The following is a 16,807-nucleotide window of genomic DNA, read 5'->3' as shown; positions in this document are numbered from 1 at the left end:
TGATTTAAAATCAGAAAATTTAAGGCAGCTGCTGAATTTGGGTTTCTAAGTTGAATCTGGTGAAAACTTTTTATAGTGTCTGTTCTAAAACAAAATGAGACCCAAAATCTCCATGTAAAAACATTTGACTAATATGTAAAAAAATTAAACAAGAATTTTGCAACGGACTTCATCCAGCGTTTAGATTTTTGTATTAGAAATGTATGAAAATTAGCACATATTTCATTAAATAATGCCTCATTTGCATAGTTAAATCTAACATTTTAGAAAACTTGTAATACATGTTTGCAATTATCAATGTAATCAATCAACTGAGTAAGTAAGGTGATAACTATTAGTTTTTTTTCCCCTATTCACCTGCAGTGTCTCGCCTTAACAACATGCCAAAAAAAGTAAGTAGACAAAAACAGCATTAAACAGTTTTAAAAGTCATGAGTTGTGAAAATGACATGATCTAAGACCTTGTTTTCATCTGTTAAATTCAATTAGGTGTTAAAGCTGATGAGGTCTATTGCTGTCACCATTTCTCTAAAGTCAAGTCACATTTATTTCATTTTATACAGTAAAATTGTTTTAAAGCACCTTCTCAGTAATTAACTGGAGAAAGTGTTGATGTAAAAGTCACAAATTAGGAAATGAATTTAACAATTTCCCATCTGATAGTGTCAGTGCATTAATAAAGCATTAAAATGACTGAATATGAATTGCCTTTTAAATATTTAACCCTCTGATACACAAATGACCAAATCAGGAAGGAAAATAAAGGGAAAAATGTTAATGTATCGAATACATAAATATAGTAGAGGCATTTGCATTTTCTTTCAATAAATAAAATATGTAGCTTAATTTTTCTCAGATGTCAGAAAAAAATGTTTATATAAAATACATTTTTTAAATATGCTACCTTTTATATATTTTAATATGTACAAGTCAGAATAAGCATGTTTGAATTTTTACATAAATATTGTGTTACACTGAATCACAATGTAACATTGTTTCAACCAAATTTTCACATTTTATTCTCCAAAAATGTATTTGAAACCTTAAAAGTAGACGCTTTACTTTTAATGTGGTTTCTATAGACATAAAATCACTTTTGTAAATTCAGAACAAGTCAAGTATACAGTAGTCAACATTGGAAGTGGATCAAAACCTTTCATCAAATTTGTCTTAAAACCAAAAAGAATACCATGTGAAAAAGTTAGTGAACCCTATTGAATTTCATGGTTTTCTGTATCAGGACATAATAAAACATTATCTGGTCCATGGCAGGTCTTAAAATTTAGAAAATAAATCCTCAGATAAAAATCATCACATGACATATCACACAGTGTCATTATTATTAATTTAAGAAAAATGCAGCCAAGAGGGAAAGGCCATGTGTGACAAAGTTAGGACACCCTATGAATCATTTGCCTGTAGATCCACTTTTGACAGCAATATATTGAAGCATTCATTTTCTGTGACTTTATCAGTCTCTTACATTTTTCTACAGAAATTTTGGATCACTCCTCTTTTCAACGTTGCTCCAGTTTATTAAGGTTTGTGGGCATTTGCTTATGCACAGCTCTCACCACAGCATTTGAGTTAGGATGAGCTCTGGACTTTGACTGGGCTACTGAAATCACTGCAAAAAATGCTTTTCTTACTTAGATTTTTTGTCTTGTTTCCAGCCAAAATATCTAAAAATTCTTGAACCAGGAAGGACAAGTAAAAATTTGTGTCTTGTTTTTAGTAAAAACAAGTCAAAAATAGGTGAGTTTTTGCTTAAAACAAGCAAAATAATCTAGTTGTCTGCTTGAAATAAGTTTTTTTTTCTTACCCCATTGGCAGATTATTTTGCTTGTTTTAAGCAAAAACTCACTTAATTTTGACTTGTTTTTACTAAAAACAAGATGATAATTTTGACTTGTTTAGAAAATCCTTCCTGATTCAAGATTTTTTAGATATTTTGGCTGGAAACCAGACAAAAAAATCTAAGTAAGAAAAGCTTTTCAGCCGTTCTGCTGCAGATTTGCTGGTGTGCTTGGGATCATTGTCCTGTTGCATGACCCAATTTTAGCCCAACTTTAGATGCTGGATTGATGCCCTCACATTTGACTCGAGAATACTTTGATATACAGAAGAGTTGATGACCGACTCAATGACTGTGAGCTGCCCAGGTCCTGTAGCTACAAAACAAGGCCAAAATGATCAGCCCTGCTCCAGCATGCTTGTCTTCTGGTATGCAGTGTTTGTGCTGATATGCTCTTTAGGTTTTCACCAAAGTTGGCGCTGTGCATTATGGCCAAACATCTCCACTTCGGTCTCGTCTGTTAAGGACATTGTTCTGGAAGACTTATGCTTTGTTCAGATGCAACTTCGCAGACCTAAACTGTTGTTTTAGATAGAAGATGCTTTCTTCTGCCAAGCCTTCCAAACATGCAATTTTTGTCCCATGTTTTTCTAATGGTGTTGTCTTGAACTTTATCCTTTAACATGTTAACTGAGGCCTGTAGAGTCTGAGGTGTAGTTCTTGGGTCGTGTGCCATTTCTCTGAGGCTTGATCTACTTTTGGGATGTCCACTCCTGGAAGGAGAGCTGTCTGTTTTAAATGTCTTTCACTTGTGAATAAACATCAAATTGTTTGAAATGGCCGTAAAATGCGATGGCAGCAACAATTATTTCTTTAAGGATGATTGCTGATGTCTTACCTCCTTGGCATTGTGTTAACACACACCTGAAGGCTCCAGACCAGCAAACTGCCAAAGCTTCTGCTTTTATAGAGGCGTTCAAACTTGCTGATGATCAGTTAATTAAAGGTATTTGATTAGCAGTGCTTGACTGTTATTTACCCTCTTAAATCCAGTGTTAACAGTAAGGGTGTCCTAACTTTGTCACACATGGCTTTTCCATTATGGCTTTATTTTTGTTTAATATTTTCCAAATTTTAGACCAGCTAAGGACCTGATTTTTTTTTTATGATGTCCTGAAATGGAAAACCATGGAATTCAGTAGGGTGTCCTAACTTTTTCAAAGATGTTAAGATGTCCACGTCAAAAGAAATGTACAAAAGTGATTTTTCGTCCATAGAAAGCACATTAAATGTAAGTAAATGTTTGCTTTTAAGGTTTCAAATATAAAATGTCAAAATTTGGTTGAAATAATGTTACATTGTGATTCAGTGTAACACAATATTTATGTAAACATTCAAACAACATGCTTATTCTGACATTAAAATATATAAAAGAATAAAGGAGCATATTACATTTTTAAATGAGTAAAAAATTCTTACTGACAAATGGGCAAAACCTAGGATAGTGGCACATTTTAAAAATGTAAAAATACAACTAATTAGTATTTGGGGTGAAAGTAATTCATCTTTTAATATGTCATTGACATTGATTTTTATTGTGAATATGCCTGACAAGATTATTACACGGAATGACATTTTAGTGGGTGTCTTCTGTAAATTAGGGGAAAATGTATGATATTTATTTTTTGCTCAGAGAAACAAAAACGAAAATAAGATAAATAATTAACTAAATTAAACAGAAAACTTTTTTTTTTTTTTTTTTTTTTGGAAAAATTTAAAGCAGTATTACATTATTGTTTCAATGCTTAAACCTTTTTTTGTCTTTGACCCATATATGCAATATTTTTTTAAATCCTGTTTTATCAAAATAAGAGTTTTGAGAGAGCAAATTGTAATCTAAATATATGTCTATTTAAAAAAATAAAGAGAAGAGTGAGGATTTCCATAATATTAAAACAAACAAGCAAAAAACTTGGAGGTAGCCTCGTTTTAGATAATTCCAGGTAGGTAATTTAAACAGTGTGGGATTCTCCAAGAAGATTCACAAAGATAAACATGTAATTCTGAAACGCATTTAAAATAGGGTTTGTTGAATATTGTTGCGAAGAACCATTGGCTCAGTAGCTGCATAGCAACACCCCGGCAACCGTACAACTTCAGATTATTTTTTTCACAGCCGAGCACCACTCATACTTTGTTTATGAAATGTATAATGCTCTTTTGACTGTAATTTTATGAGTTTACGTTCAAATCTATTTAACTAGTTGTGGATGGATTTGAAAATTGTTTCACTTATGTCACATTTGAAGAAAAAAATGTGTTGCCTATAACATGTAAATATATAACATACTGGAATAAAAATAAGTATGAGGAACATACTTTACAATGTCATAAATATATAAACAAGTACAAAAATAAATATTACTTGTAAGCTTTTCTCTTCACATTTGCATTCAGTTTATAATAGGCTTTACAATTGAAAATATATTTTCCTGCCCTTGAAATAAATTTTGGTATATGAAGGTTGAAACTAAATATAATGTCATTGAGCTTCACTGTTATTTATTATATATACAGTACACACACACACACACACACACACACACACACACACACACACACACACACACACACACACACACACACACTTCCAGTTAACAATTTTTGAAGAGTATGATTTTTCTGCTTACCAAGCCTACATTTATTTGATCCAAAATACAGCAAGCGCAGTAATATTGTTTAATATTTTTACTATTTAAAATAACTCTTTCCTATTTGAGTATATTTTAAAATGTAATTTATTCTTGTGATCAAAGCTGAATTTTATGCATCATTACTCCAGTCTTCTAAATCATTCTAATACGCTGATTTGCTGCTCAAAAAGCATGTATTATTATTATCATCAACATTTTAAACAGTTGAGTACATTTTTTCAGGATTCTTCAATGATTAGAAAGATCCAAAAATAAGCATTTTTCTGAAATAAAATGATTTTGTAACATTATACACTATTGCATTCAACAGCTTGGAGTCAGTATAATTAATTACTTATTATAATACTTTTATTTAGCAAGAATGCTTTAAATTGATTGATGATAAATACGATTTCTATTTCAGATAAATGCTCTCTATTCATCATAGAAACCTGAAAAAAAATCTACTCAGCTGTTTTCAACGTAATAATAATAATAAATGTTTTTGAGCAGCAAATCAGAATATTAGAATGATTTCTGAAGGATCATGTGACTGGAATAATGATGCTAAAATTACATTTGAAAATACATTCAAATAGAAAGCAGTTATTTTAAATGGTAAAAATATTTAAATAATTTAAATTGTCATAATTTGGATCAAATAAATGCATGCTTGGTGAGCAGAAGAGATTTCTTAAAAAAACAATAAAAATCTCACTGTATAGAAACTTTTGACTGGTAGTGTATATTCTGCAGATTACATCATTACACCAAAAGTGTGGTTTATTTGTGTTGCTGAATTATTGAATCATGTACTGTCCTATTTTTATTTATAGGTTTTGGATCAGAGACCTCAAACTGAAACTGGCTTTTGCTGCGAATAATGTATTTATTAAATAATAAACATTACATTATGTGTGTACTTGTATAGCTATCTTTGTGAGGGCCTGTTTGAGTTTTAGACCACTGAAGTGAAGAACATTTTGTAAAGTAAGGACATTTTAGCTGGTCCTCACTTTCTGAGACCCCTTTAAAGGCCTGCTTGACGGTCAAGGCTTGATTTTAAGGATCAGGTTAGCAACAGACTGAAGTTAAACAAATGCTTTTATGAAAGATTTGTTTCTTACGAACACATCTTTTCATTTCTCAAGATGTTAGCTGATGGACTGGAGTGGTGAGAATTACTGGTGGATTATTGTGATGTTTTTATCAGCTGTTTGGACTCTCATTCTGACGGCACCCATTCACTGCAGGGGATCCATTGGTGAGACAGTGATGGAAAGATGCATTTCTACAAATCTGATGAAAAAACAAATTCATCTACATCTTGGATGGCCTGAGGTGAGAGAATTTTCAGGTTTGGGTGAACTTATCAGAAAAAAAGTAACGTATTACTTTTTAGTTGACAAGAAAATATCTGAGTTACTTTTTCAAATAAGTAACACCAGTTACTTTTCTCCCCATTTATTGATTAAAAGCTCTCCTGTCCCCATGTTGAGAGAAATTGTGAGTAAGATGTTACTTTAGTTCTAGAATAAATGTCAACATGCATTAATTCATCTCACTCACTAAAAAAACAGATACAGTGTTCCTCAAAATGAATAAAAACTGTGTAATTCAACACAAACTGTCAAAATGTCAAAAAGCTTTTACATTTGACAAAAACATAACGTTTTATTAAAAACAAACAAGCAAGCTCTGCCCAGATTTAAAAAGTAACCAAAAGTAACGTAACGCATTACTGTCCATAAAAAGTAACTAAGTAACATAGTTGATTAGTTACTTTTTTAGGGAGTAACTCAATATTGTAACACATTACTTTTAAAAGTAACTTTCCCCAACACTGAAACCTGCAACTATATGTTAAATAACACAAATTTCCTTTATGTATTTAATGCCATTTTATTAACCAATGTATTTGCTACTTTTAATATTAATAAGCAAAAACGACTTTAAATAAACTAAAATTATTTTTTTATTGCTGAACCTTCTTCTCCTGCGTTCTACTGTACAAACCTGAATTTATTTTTCCTTCAACCTGAGGCTTATTCATTTCACTTTTCACATTTGCTAAAAATAGAACTTTTATATAATAAAAACAAACAAGCTCTGTCCAGATTAAAAAAGTAACGTTACTTTTTTAGGGAGTAATGCAATATTGTAGTGCATTACTTTTAAAAATAACTTTCCCCAACACTAGTAATGTCATTAAACAGTTACTAGTAATTAAATAAGTAGCTCGTAGCCTTAAAACTAGTTTGTTCTGAGGAGTAATTGCGTAAATGGTTGGTCGTAGTTCTGTGAAGTAGATAGTGGGGCGCGCAAGCGCGTGCGCGTGCATTAGTCAGTCTCACATTGATCTCAGTCTCATTCAGGCCTTGTTGACGTTCAGTTTCATACTTTCGCCGCTCTTAGTCACGGTAAGAACGAGACAAAATCTGCCACATTAGTAAATCATATGTTATATTTTAACAGCGAAAAGACACATCTGGTGTAATATTGTGTAAAATAATTTCGTTTTAACCCGGTTGACGTGATGAATACAGCGGTTGCTATGAGAGGCCTAACGTTATAGCCGCGCGGCTAACGTTAGCTTAGCATCACAAACACCCAGTGCTTTATGTTTCTCTGTGTTTTTCATTAACCTAAAACATACGTTGAATTAAACACTGTGCCACAGTGATAGTCTTAATGCTTCGACGTTTCTAAACGCTGTAGAATTAACGTTAGACTTGTTGTGAAATCTCGCTGTAGCTTTCTGGATGCTTCGACTCTAGCGGATTTTTTGTTTTTCACACTTCCATTAACGTTATATGGCCTTCTTTTATTCACATGCAGTATTTGTCTATCTGTGGTGTAACTCAATCTCGTTAGTGTTGGTAAAGCTGTATATTGTGAGCTAACCCAGCTAGCATGAGTCATTAGCTCTAGCTCTAGACTGACACTCGTATCCTGTAATAATGTGCCTGTTGTATATTATTATTATTTGTGTAGATGCCGACTATTAAACTGCAGAGCTCTGATGGAGAGATGTTTGAGGTGGATGTGGAAATCGCCAAGCAGTCTGTGACTATAAAAACCATGCTTGAAGGTAAGATTATTGGAGATATTGTCAAATATGTATGGCAAGCCATTCAGTTCCTACTAGTAACAATGACAATTAGAGAGCTCTCTAAATCAGTTTTTTACTAGTTACAATTACAATTAGAGAGTGCTCTAATTCTGTTATCACTAGTAACAATTCCAATTAGAGAGCTCTGGAAATTAATTTTTCCGAGTCATAGGTCTCCATTGACTTCCATTCATTTTTAATTACAGAGCTCTACAACAGAATTTTTACTAGTGACAATTTCAATTAGAGAGCTCTCTAAATCAAACTTTTACTAGTAATAATTCCAGTTACAGAGCTCTCTAATTCAGTTTTTACTAGTAAGAATTCCATTTAGAGAGCTCTCTTATTGAAATTCTTACTAGTAAAAATCCAGGTGTAGAGCTCTGTAATTAAAAATGAATGGAAGTCAATGGAGACATATGACTAGTAATAATTAAATTAGAGCTGTCTGATCGGAATTGTTACTAGTAAAACTGAATTAGAGAGCTCTGTAACTGGAATTATTACTAGTAATAGTTTGATTTAGAGAGCGCTCTAATTGACATTGTTACTAGTAATAATTCAGTTGTAGAGTTTTAATTGAAAATGAATGGAAGTCAATGGAGACATATGACTAGTAAAGATTAATTTGTAGAGCTCGCTAATTGTAATTGTTACTAGTAAGAACTGAATCAGAGAGCTCTTTAATTCAGTTACAGAGCTCTGCAATTAAACATTTTCAATGTTTTTTTTACTAGTAAAAATTCAACTGCATTTACTAGTAATAAATTAGAGAGCTCTCCAATTGAATTGTTACTAGTAAAAATGCAATTACGATGAGAAACACTTAGAATATTTTAGGCTAAAATGGCTTGATATATATATATGTATGTATGTGATGTGTGGAGGTGTTGTGTGTAATCAGAGCTCTGTTCTTCTCAGATCTGGGGATGGATGATGAAGGAGATGATGATCCCGTCCCTCTGCCCAACGTAAACGCAGCCATCCTCAAGAAGGTCAGACTTGTACTTTGCTTAGTACATCATTTTTATTTGGGAAGTGTTAGGAAAGATAGACGAGTGACTCAACCAAAAATATCTAGGTCTGATCTTACCCCAAGGTAATTATAAATGACTCTTTGCATTTGGGTCAGTCTGTGTCATCCAGACTTTCCTAGCTCAAATTCCTGATTTTGTTCAGATTTTTTTTCAGTTTAAATGTCTAAATATAGAAGCAATCCAAAATATTTTTTGAATAATCTGCTATTTTGTAGAGAAGAATACAAATCTGTTAGCAATCTTTGTTGCATTATATGCCATTGGAAACAAGCTGCAATTGTAGTTTCAGCTTTATTCTTCAGACATAATTCAAGTTTCAGCTGTAAACAAAGTGACCAACATTTGGTTTTCAACCACTGAAAATGGGAATTGGTAATTGAAAATGGGAAAATACTCAACAACCTGGACATGGTGCTGCGTTGAGATCCCTATGTCTATAGGACTGAATAATATAGGGCCTTGAAAGTGAATATTCCAAAAGGAAAGTTAAATCCAAAATCATTGCAATGTCTTTAGTACTTCTTGAGTTAAAGGGATGCACACTTTGAATGGTCACCATTGCCATATAATGCAATAAAGAATGCTAAAGTCAACAGTTTTTACTAATAAACCTACTAACCTTTGTGTAAAAATATTATGATGCTGCCATCTTCTACAATAATTTTGACCCCCATGTAATTTGGCTCCGAATCTCAGGTGAAAATTGTCTTTTCAACCCTCTACAAAATCCATGATGATTAATATTTTGTGGGGATGTAACAATATCAAATTCTCATGATATGATAATACCTTGATGTAAAGCCCATGAGACAATATTTATTGCAATATTAAAAAATAGACATTTTGTACATTCTTAAAGTTAGAATTTAACTATCTAATGCACTTTCAAAATTCAAAGCTCCAAATGCATTGTTTTTAACTAAGAAAAGTCAGAAAAAAACTTGTACTTGAACTTTAAAGGGGACTCAAGCCTATTTTAATTTGTGGTACTCTGTCTTAATCTAAATTACATTCACACTGGAAGGAAGCCAAGCAAATTAGAATATAGTAATAGTAACAAGTTTACATTATTGTTATTCCTATGACTGTAATAGCTGTATATTGTACAATTGCACTGTAAAATAAATTAAAATGAATATTTCATAGGTATATTATTTTTGCTTTACACTACAGTTGGGAAATTACAATAATTCTTTCCTATTTTCTACACTTGAAAGAAATATTTTGAAGTAACTACATAACTACAGTAATGTTGCCCAGTTAAACCACTAGCTGTCAGCAATTCATTCTGCTCTTTTAAGCTTTTATTTTGACGGAAACAACAATAGAGATTTTGAGTAAAACTCCAGGTTCAAGGAAAACAGGCTTACAAAAATGCATCTCACTACAAATCTAGCGAAGTGCTGTAATCATCTGGCATGGAAGTAGAGCATAACTGCTGGCCTTTGCATTCCCAAATGCTCGCTAAACTCTCAGAACATGCAATAAACAAGTTCACTGCATTTCCTGTGAACTGAGCCGTTTTGAGGTGCGGAAAACACTGGATCAAGAGCTGATTGCCTGAATGAAGTGTGTGCTTCATTTTGAAACAGTGAAAACAGACTTAATAAAGGGGTTAAGCCATATTGTGCGGTTTTAATTTGTTTGACAGAAAATGTGCAAAAGCATAATGGCCCAAACACCACTTTAAAGACCTTTTATGTTCGAATAAGATGTTTAAGTATATTGTTTACCCAGATATTGTTTGGCCTTCATCACTATACATGTTTATCTTACTTCAGAAAAAAAAAATATGAACAGAATCAAAAATATGAGCTGGGGATGTTTCTAAAATTTGATTCATAATGGAGAAACTCCATGTTCAACAATGTGGTTTATGTGTTAAAGTGCGTAATATCATTATTTTAATGCCAGTTCTCATTACTGTAATGTGACTGGGTTTTGGTTTTCGTTGCTTACTATTCTTGGTTATGCAAAATATTCAGAAGCATTTTTATATATGTGACCCTGGACCAAAAAAACAGTCTTAAGTCGCTGGGGTATATTTGTAGCAATAGCCAAAAATACATTGTATGGGTCAAAATTATTGATTTTTCTTTTATGTCAAAAATCATTAGGAAATTAAGTAAAGATCATGTTACATTAAGATTTGTAAAATTCCTACTGTAAACCTATCAAAATGTAATTTTTGATTAGTAATATGCATTAAGTACTTAATTTGGACAACTTTAAAGGTGATTTTCTCAGGATTTTGATTTTTTTGTAACCTTAGATTCCGGATTTTCAAATAGATGTATCTCGGCCAAATATTGTCTTAACAAACTATACATCAATAGAAAGCTTATTTATTGAGCTTTCATATGATGTATAGATCTCAGTTTTGTGAAATTTAACCTTATGACTGGTTTTGTGGTCCAGGGTCACATATATTTTAAAATTTTATATATATTTTAAAATAAATGTAAAATGTGTCCATCTTGGATGGGACTGAGCCTTACAGTGTGTTTAATATGCTTGTAGGTGATTCAGTGGTGCACCCACCATAAAGACGACCCTCCTCCCCCTGAAGACGATGAGAATAAAGAGAAAAGAACGGATGACATCCCAGTGTGGGACCAGGAGTTCCTCAAAGTAGACCAGGGCACCCTCTTCGAACTCATTCTGGTTTGTAAAACTGACCTGATGCTTGTGCTTTGTCTTTCAGTATTTATTTAAATGGCAGATCTTAAATGCAGCCTGTTGGTTTTTAGGACCAATTGAGTGCTTGAAATTGTAGGACAAACAAATGTGGTGCCCTCCTTTTTAAAAAGCAAAATCATTTGAGAAGCCCTTGGCTAAAAAAAGCAGAGATGTGCCTTCTATGTTTTTGAGAGTGAAGTTTTGTACTAAATAACCCTATAGTTAAACATTTATAAAAATTCTTAATTAGTGATGCACTAAAATAAAAATTCTAGGTCAAGGTGGAAACCAAAAATTCAGGACGCACCTGAAAAACTAAAAATAAATTTCATAATCAGTTAATTAATCTAATTTATTAGATTGGACTCCAGTTTGTTGATAAAATATAAACGTTTAAATGGTGGCTGTATTAAAAACTTTGTAGTATTCCTGACAGATTTATTCAAACATGCATTAAATAATAAAGACAGCAGGTTAGGTAAAATAAAATAAACATGTGATATATTTACATGCATATGTTTAGCAAAATGCTCCCCTAGAGTAATTTTCTCTAGCTAACTATTAAGTTTATGATCTTTCTTGAAGTAAATGTGACATTACATGTTGTTTTCTGTGGTTGAAATGCTGATTGATTACATGAGACGTTATTCATTTTTTTAGTAAGTTCTCTTTCTTTAAATGCCTTCTAAAGTTCATTCATGTGCATTTGGTGCGATAACTAGTAGTAAAGATGAAGAGCTGGTCATTTCGTGTGCCGCTTGAACTGAGACAGATGCATTAATTGGCCACGTTAAAGACAAGTCATCTTTAGTGTTTTATTACAAAACAGATTATGAATAAGATCAAAGCAGCTTTACATATAAATTGCTGGAATTTTGGTATGTCACTTTAATAAGGACAGGAGGTTTGTCATTTAATCAGCAGTAATTACTACGTATGGATGATTTCAGTAGAGTGAGAGTACATTTGGCTCGGTTTAAAAGCCTTGAGTTGCTTTAAATTTAAATAATAAAAAATAAATTATTTTAAAATAAGGGTATTTAAGTCAAACAATATAAAAATAAGCTTAATAATATAGTAACTTTATTTTGCAACTTTTAGTGTTGTCTTAATTTTATAATTTTAAGCTAAACAATCAAACTTTTTTTGACAGAAAAATGCGGGAGCTTCTCTTTCATTGATAATGCGTGTTTAGTTTCCAAACGCATGTTTAGAGCGACTCAGAATCCAAACAGATGCAGAGTTCATGAGGATCATTTACTGTGAACCGAGATGCTGAAAACACCAGCGTATCACGAGCTGCTGATGTGTAAATGAACACAGAGCTGTACTTCACTTACAAATTTATTTAATTAAATCTTAGCCATGAAATAAGCCAGAATGCAGTTTCGGATTTATTTCATGCAGCTTTAGTAGTCAGTGTAATTATGGTTGTTTCCACCTGCTATTAAGAATGCATTTAAATGCATTTGACCTCATGAGTGTGTTAAATGTTATTCCATGTCCTTCAAACAGTATGCAAATTAAAAAGTCATTAAGAATAAATGTAGGCGTATGAACAGGCTATAGACCAATTTAGAGTAGATGTTACAGGTACGTCACTTGCAGCAGTGTGTGCATAGTGCTTGCAGAAAAACACTGGTAACAAGTGGAGGTAAATGGGTAAAATCCATGGAATATTGGTAACACTTTACAATAAGGTTCATTAGTTAAACATTAGCTAATGTATTAACTAAGATGAACTAACAATGAGCAATACATTTGTTACTGTATCTTTAAGAAAGTTAGTTAACAAAAATACGGTTGTTCATGTTAGTTCACGCTGCATTAACTAATGTTAACAAGATTTTAATAATGTATTAGTAAATGTTGAAATTAACATTAACAAAGATTAATAAATGCTGTATAAGTGCAGTTCATTATTAGTTCATGTTAGCTAATGTGGTTAACTAATGTTAACTAATGAACCTTATTGTAAAGTGTTACCGGAATATTTTTGTACCTTTTGATGTCAAAATCAGTAGGGATGCACCGCATGTTTGGCAACCAAAATTATTCAGCTGAAAAAAACAAAAAAAGCACTTTAGGTGTTCGGCCGAATATGCGAGAAGGCTGAATAAATTATACCAAACAATGACGTGACTTGATCAACTAGAGGCGTGCACTAATGCAGCAAACGTGGTCAGTGTGAAAGCATTTAAAACTGTCAGGGAAAGACGCAAAAATCATTCCAAGCACCGACAGCGAGAGACTGTTTAGAAGCGCAATGCATGTCTTCCACGAGAAGAGAAAGGTTACTGTATGATGACTGAAATCACCAAATGGCCTTAAACCATTAGTAAATAAACTCCAGAACGTTCTGTTGTCTAATACACTCACCAATTGTATTTATTCTGAAAGTGCTGCATAAGCTCTTTAGCCAGGGTTCACAGTCCAAAGATGAGAATCATTCATAAATCTGCTGCTGTCAGCAAAAACTAGGACTGAGCTCTTCTTGTGGCTGTCCGCCAAAATAAAAGTCAACATTCACAATTAGTATTCATGTTAGTATTGTCATTTACTGTTCTGTAAAATAAAAAAGACAAAAATAACAATCATAGCAAGGCTGCATTTATTTGTACATTAAAAACACATGCCTGATTCAAGAAGGGGCTCTTAAAAATGGACAGAATATTATTTTACTAACTTAATAATTGTAAGTTAAATTGTGGTTTGTTGGTAGGCTATAATGTCCACTAGAATGTTCAAAATGTCAAGTAAATATTTTTGAATTGTTGTTTTGTAATTGATTATGTTTTGAAAAGCAAGAAAAAACTGTAAAAAGCAGATTTTGGCTATTTAATTTATGCAATGGTGAAAAAAGTTGGCAAAATGCATGGGGGAAAAAAACACACAAAAAAAAACATGTTCAGTAATCAGTCTTCAGCCCAGTGCATCCTTAAATTAAAATGCAAATCGTTTTTATAGAATACTATCATCAAACAGGCCATTTGAAGCTAAAGCAGGCATTTAAACAGACATACTATGGATAAAAGCCACTATGATTACTTTACTTTTAAAGCATAAATTTGGTTTAAACAATAGTTCTACATAGTATTCACATATGCTGTTCTTAGGGGACGTATTGTGTTAGCCCTACAGTTACAGCATAAAATATTATTTAAACCCATTACTATTAACATTTTTGCACAACATTTATTTATTTTATCTCCCAATTCTGACTGTTTTTCTCACAAATGCAAGTTTATATCTCCTGCCACCATGAAAAAAATCATCCCTGTTTTGGATCTATAAGACTATCCCAGTATCTGACATCAATTTAGTTGAATATAAGTGCTTCTCGCTGGGTGACCAGCTCTTGTAATAAGCGAAGAATGTTTAAAAATTGACATTGAATCAGTATAATCTTTTTTAAATCTAACTATTTTGTACTGTACCAGTGTAATTCTCTAGCCGTAAAACTGCTTGTCCACAGGTTTAAAGCTGAGGGATGGTAATACTAAGAGGTAGAATGCCTTTTCTGTAAATGTATGGAACTTCTGACATTTTTCTCCTATTGCATGCAGGATTTCAGTAAAATAAAATGGGTTTCTGTCATTTACCAAATGTTGATATAACTGTCAAATGTCAGCATGCACTGGGGAAACACCTCAGAAACCATCGTCAAATTGCTTAGAAGTGTTTGAAATCAAGTTCCCTTGTTTTTCACAACTTGGCTAATCTGTGAGGATTTCTAAAGCGCTCTTAGAGTCTGTTGTGAATCATGTGCTCTTCATTCTGTAGTGAGATTTTTCACAGATCAGAGCAGCAGTTCGTCGAGTGTCCACACGATGGCCGCGTCTTCATTTGCAGCGTGAGTAACGTTCTCATCACGCTCACTTTCATCTCTCTTCCCTTTGTTTAGGCTGCAAATTACTTGGACATCAAAGGCTTGCTAGATGTTACTTGCAAGACGGTTGCAAACATGATCAAAGGCAAAACCCCAGAGGAGATCAGAAAGACTTTCAATATCAAAAATGATTTCACAGAGGAAGAGGAAGCCCAGGTAAAACCAGCGATCATTTCCTGTCTCTCTTTCGTCACGCATAGTCTTAATGCGCTCAGATCCATGTTATCATTGATTTGGTAGATTTAAGGCGAGACACTGCAGGTGAATAGGGTGAGAAAATGAACTAATAGTTTTTGCCTTTTTGCATTGACAGTTGCAAACATTTTTTTGTATTACAAGTTTTCTAAAATGCAAATGAGCCATTATTTAATGAATATGCACTACATTTCTAGTACAAAAATTTCAAAAGTTTCTAAATTCTTGTTTAATTTTTTTTGACATTAGAATCAAATGTTTTTACGGAGGGGATCTCATTTTGTCACTCCATAATTCAGAAAAAAACTTAGAACAGACAGAAAACAATTTTTTTTTTTTTTACCATTTTGGGGGACTAAAATGTATAAAATCAAGCAAATTCTATATAAACAAATCCCTCTGTAAAAAACCTTCAGGATATAGACAGGAATACAAATGAAAAGTTTGGTGTGTGTAAGTGCTACTGAAGTGGAGATTTATGGATCAGTGTAGGAGAAAAAAACTCATTTTGAAAAAACAGCATTTAAAAATATGTATTGTAATTGAAATGTGTTGACACAAATAGATAAAGTGCTATAAAAGAAACACTTAACCGTATCTTTAGGGTGTTTTCTTTCCACTAGTCTGAAAAACACACTTTATGAAACACCCAAAAGCCCAAAATCTCAAACTTGATGGGTGCATGAAAAAACTGGCCCCTTTAATTTCAGTTTTTAGTCAGTTTAATAATTTTGATGCATTTGTAATAATTTTTAGTATCAGTGATTTTCAGAAATGTAATCTTTTATTAAAAAGTGCTCATCAAGGCTATATATGTGATTTTAAAAATACTAAAAATATTATTGCAATTTAAAATAGTGTTTTTCTATTTAAATATACTTTAGAATCAAATTTATTTCTCTGATTCAAAGCTGAATTTTCAGCATCATTACTCCAGTCTTCAGTGTCCCATGATCCTTCAGAAGTCATTCTAATACGCTTGATTTGTTGCAGGTACGCAAGGAGAACCAGTGGTGTGAAGAAAAGTGAAGCTCCTGATACACTTTAACACTATGGATTGTTCCAAAAAAACAAAAAAGTAATTAAAAAAAATTGCACTGCGCTGTTGATATTTGTTAAGATTTAACACAAATAAACATAGTCAAATTCCTTGTGTTTTGCTAGCATGACATTCTCCTCGCTTGTGTGCTGTAAAAGGATTTTTTTTTTAATGTCATTCTTCTTCTTCAGAATGGAGTAGCTGTCCCTCTCGCTCATGTAGACAAAACACTCCCCTTTCTATGCTTTTATTTTATTTGAACAGAGCTTGTCAGCAAATGGCAGCTTCTGTTTTCTGTTTCTGGACGTATATCTTAAGGAACATTTTCTAAGCAGCCTTATTTGTGCTGACGAAAGAGCAGTGTTGGA

The 16,807-nt window shown here is 32.6% G+C and overlaps 2 protein-coding genes across 2 annotated transcripts in view; one reads left to right on the top strand and one right to left on the bottom strand.

Moving 5' to 3' along the window:
• jade2 (jade family PHD finger 2) overlaps positions 1 to 16,807 on the bottom strand; it is a 118,980-nt gene that overhangs the window by 86,738 nt on the left and 15,435 nt on the right. The gene's annotated exons all lie outside the window — the stretch shown is intronic.
• Positions 6,799 to 16,549, top strand: skp1 (S-phase kinase-associated protein 1). The gene is made up of 6 exons (XM_073824769.1): positions 6,799 to 6,908; positions 7,483 to 7,579; positions 8,522 to 8,595; positions 11,158 to 11,301; positions 15,221 to 15,361; positions 16,394 to 16,549. Exons 2-6 carry the CDS (start codon positions 7,483 to 7,485, stop codon positions 16,427 to 16,429), a joined length of 492 nt encoding a protein of 163 aa, XP_073680870.1. The 5' UTR covers positions 6,799 to 6,908; the 3' UTR covers positions 16,430 to 16,549.

The sequence above is a fragment of the Garra rufa genome, chromosome 19 (genome assembly GCF_049309525.1).
Source record: "Garra rufa chromosome 19, GarRuf1.0, whole genome shotgun sequence".
NCBI classification, from domain to species: Eukaryota; Metazoa; Chordata; class Actinopteri; order Cypriniformes; family Cyprinidae; genus Garra; species Garra rufa.
This window is presented reverse-complemented; position numbering and strand designations above follow the sequence as displayed.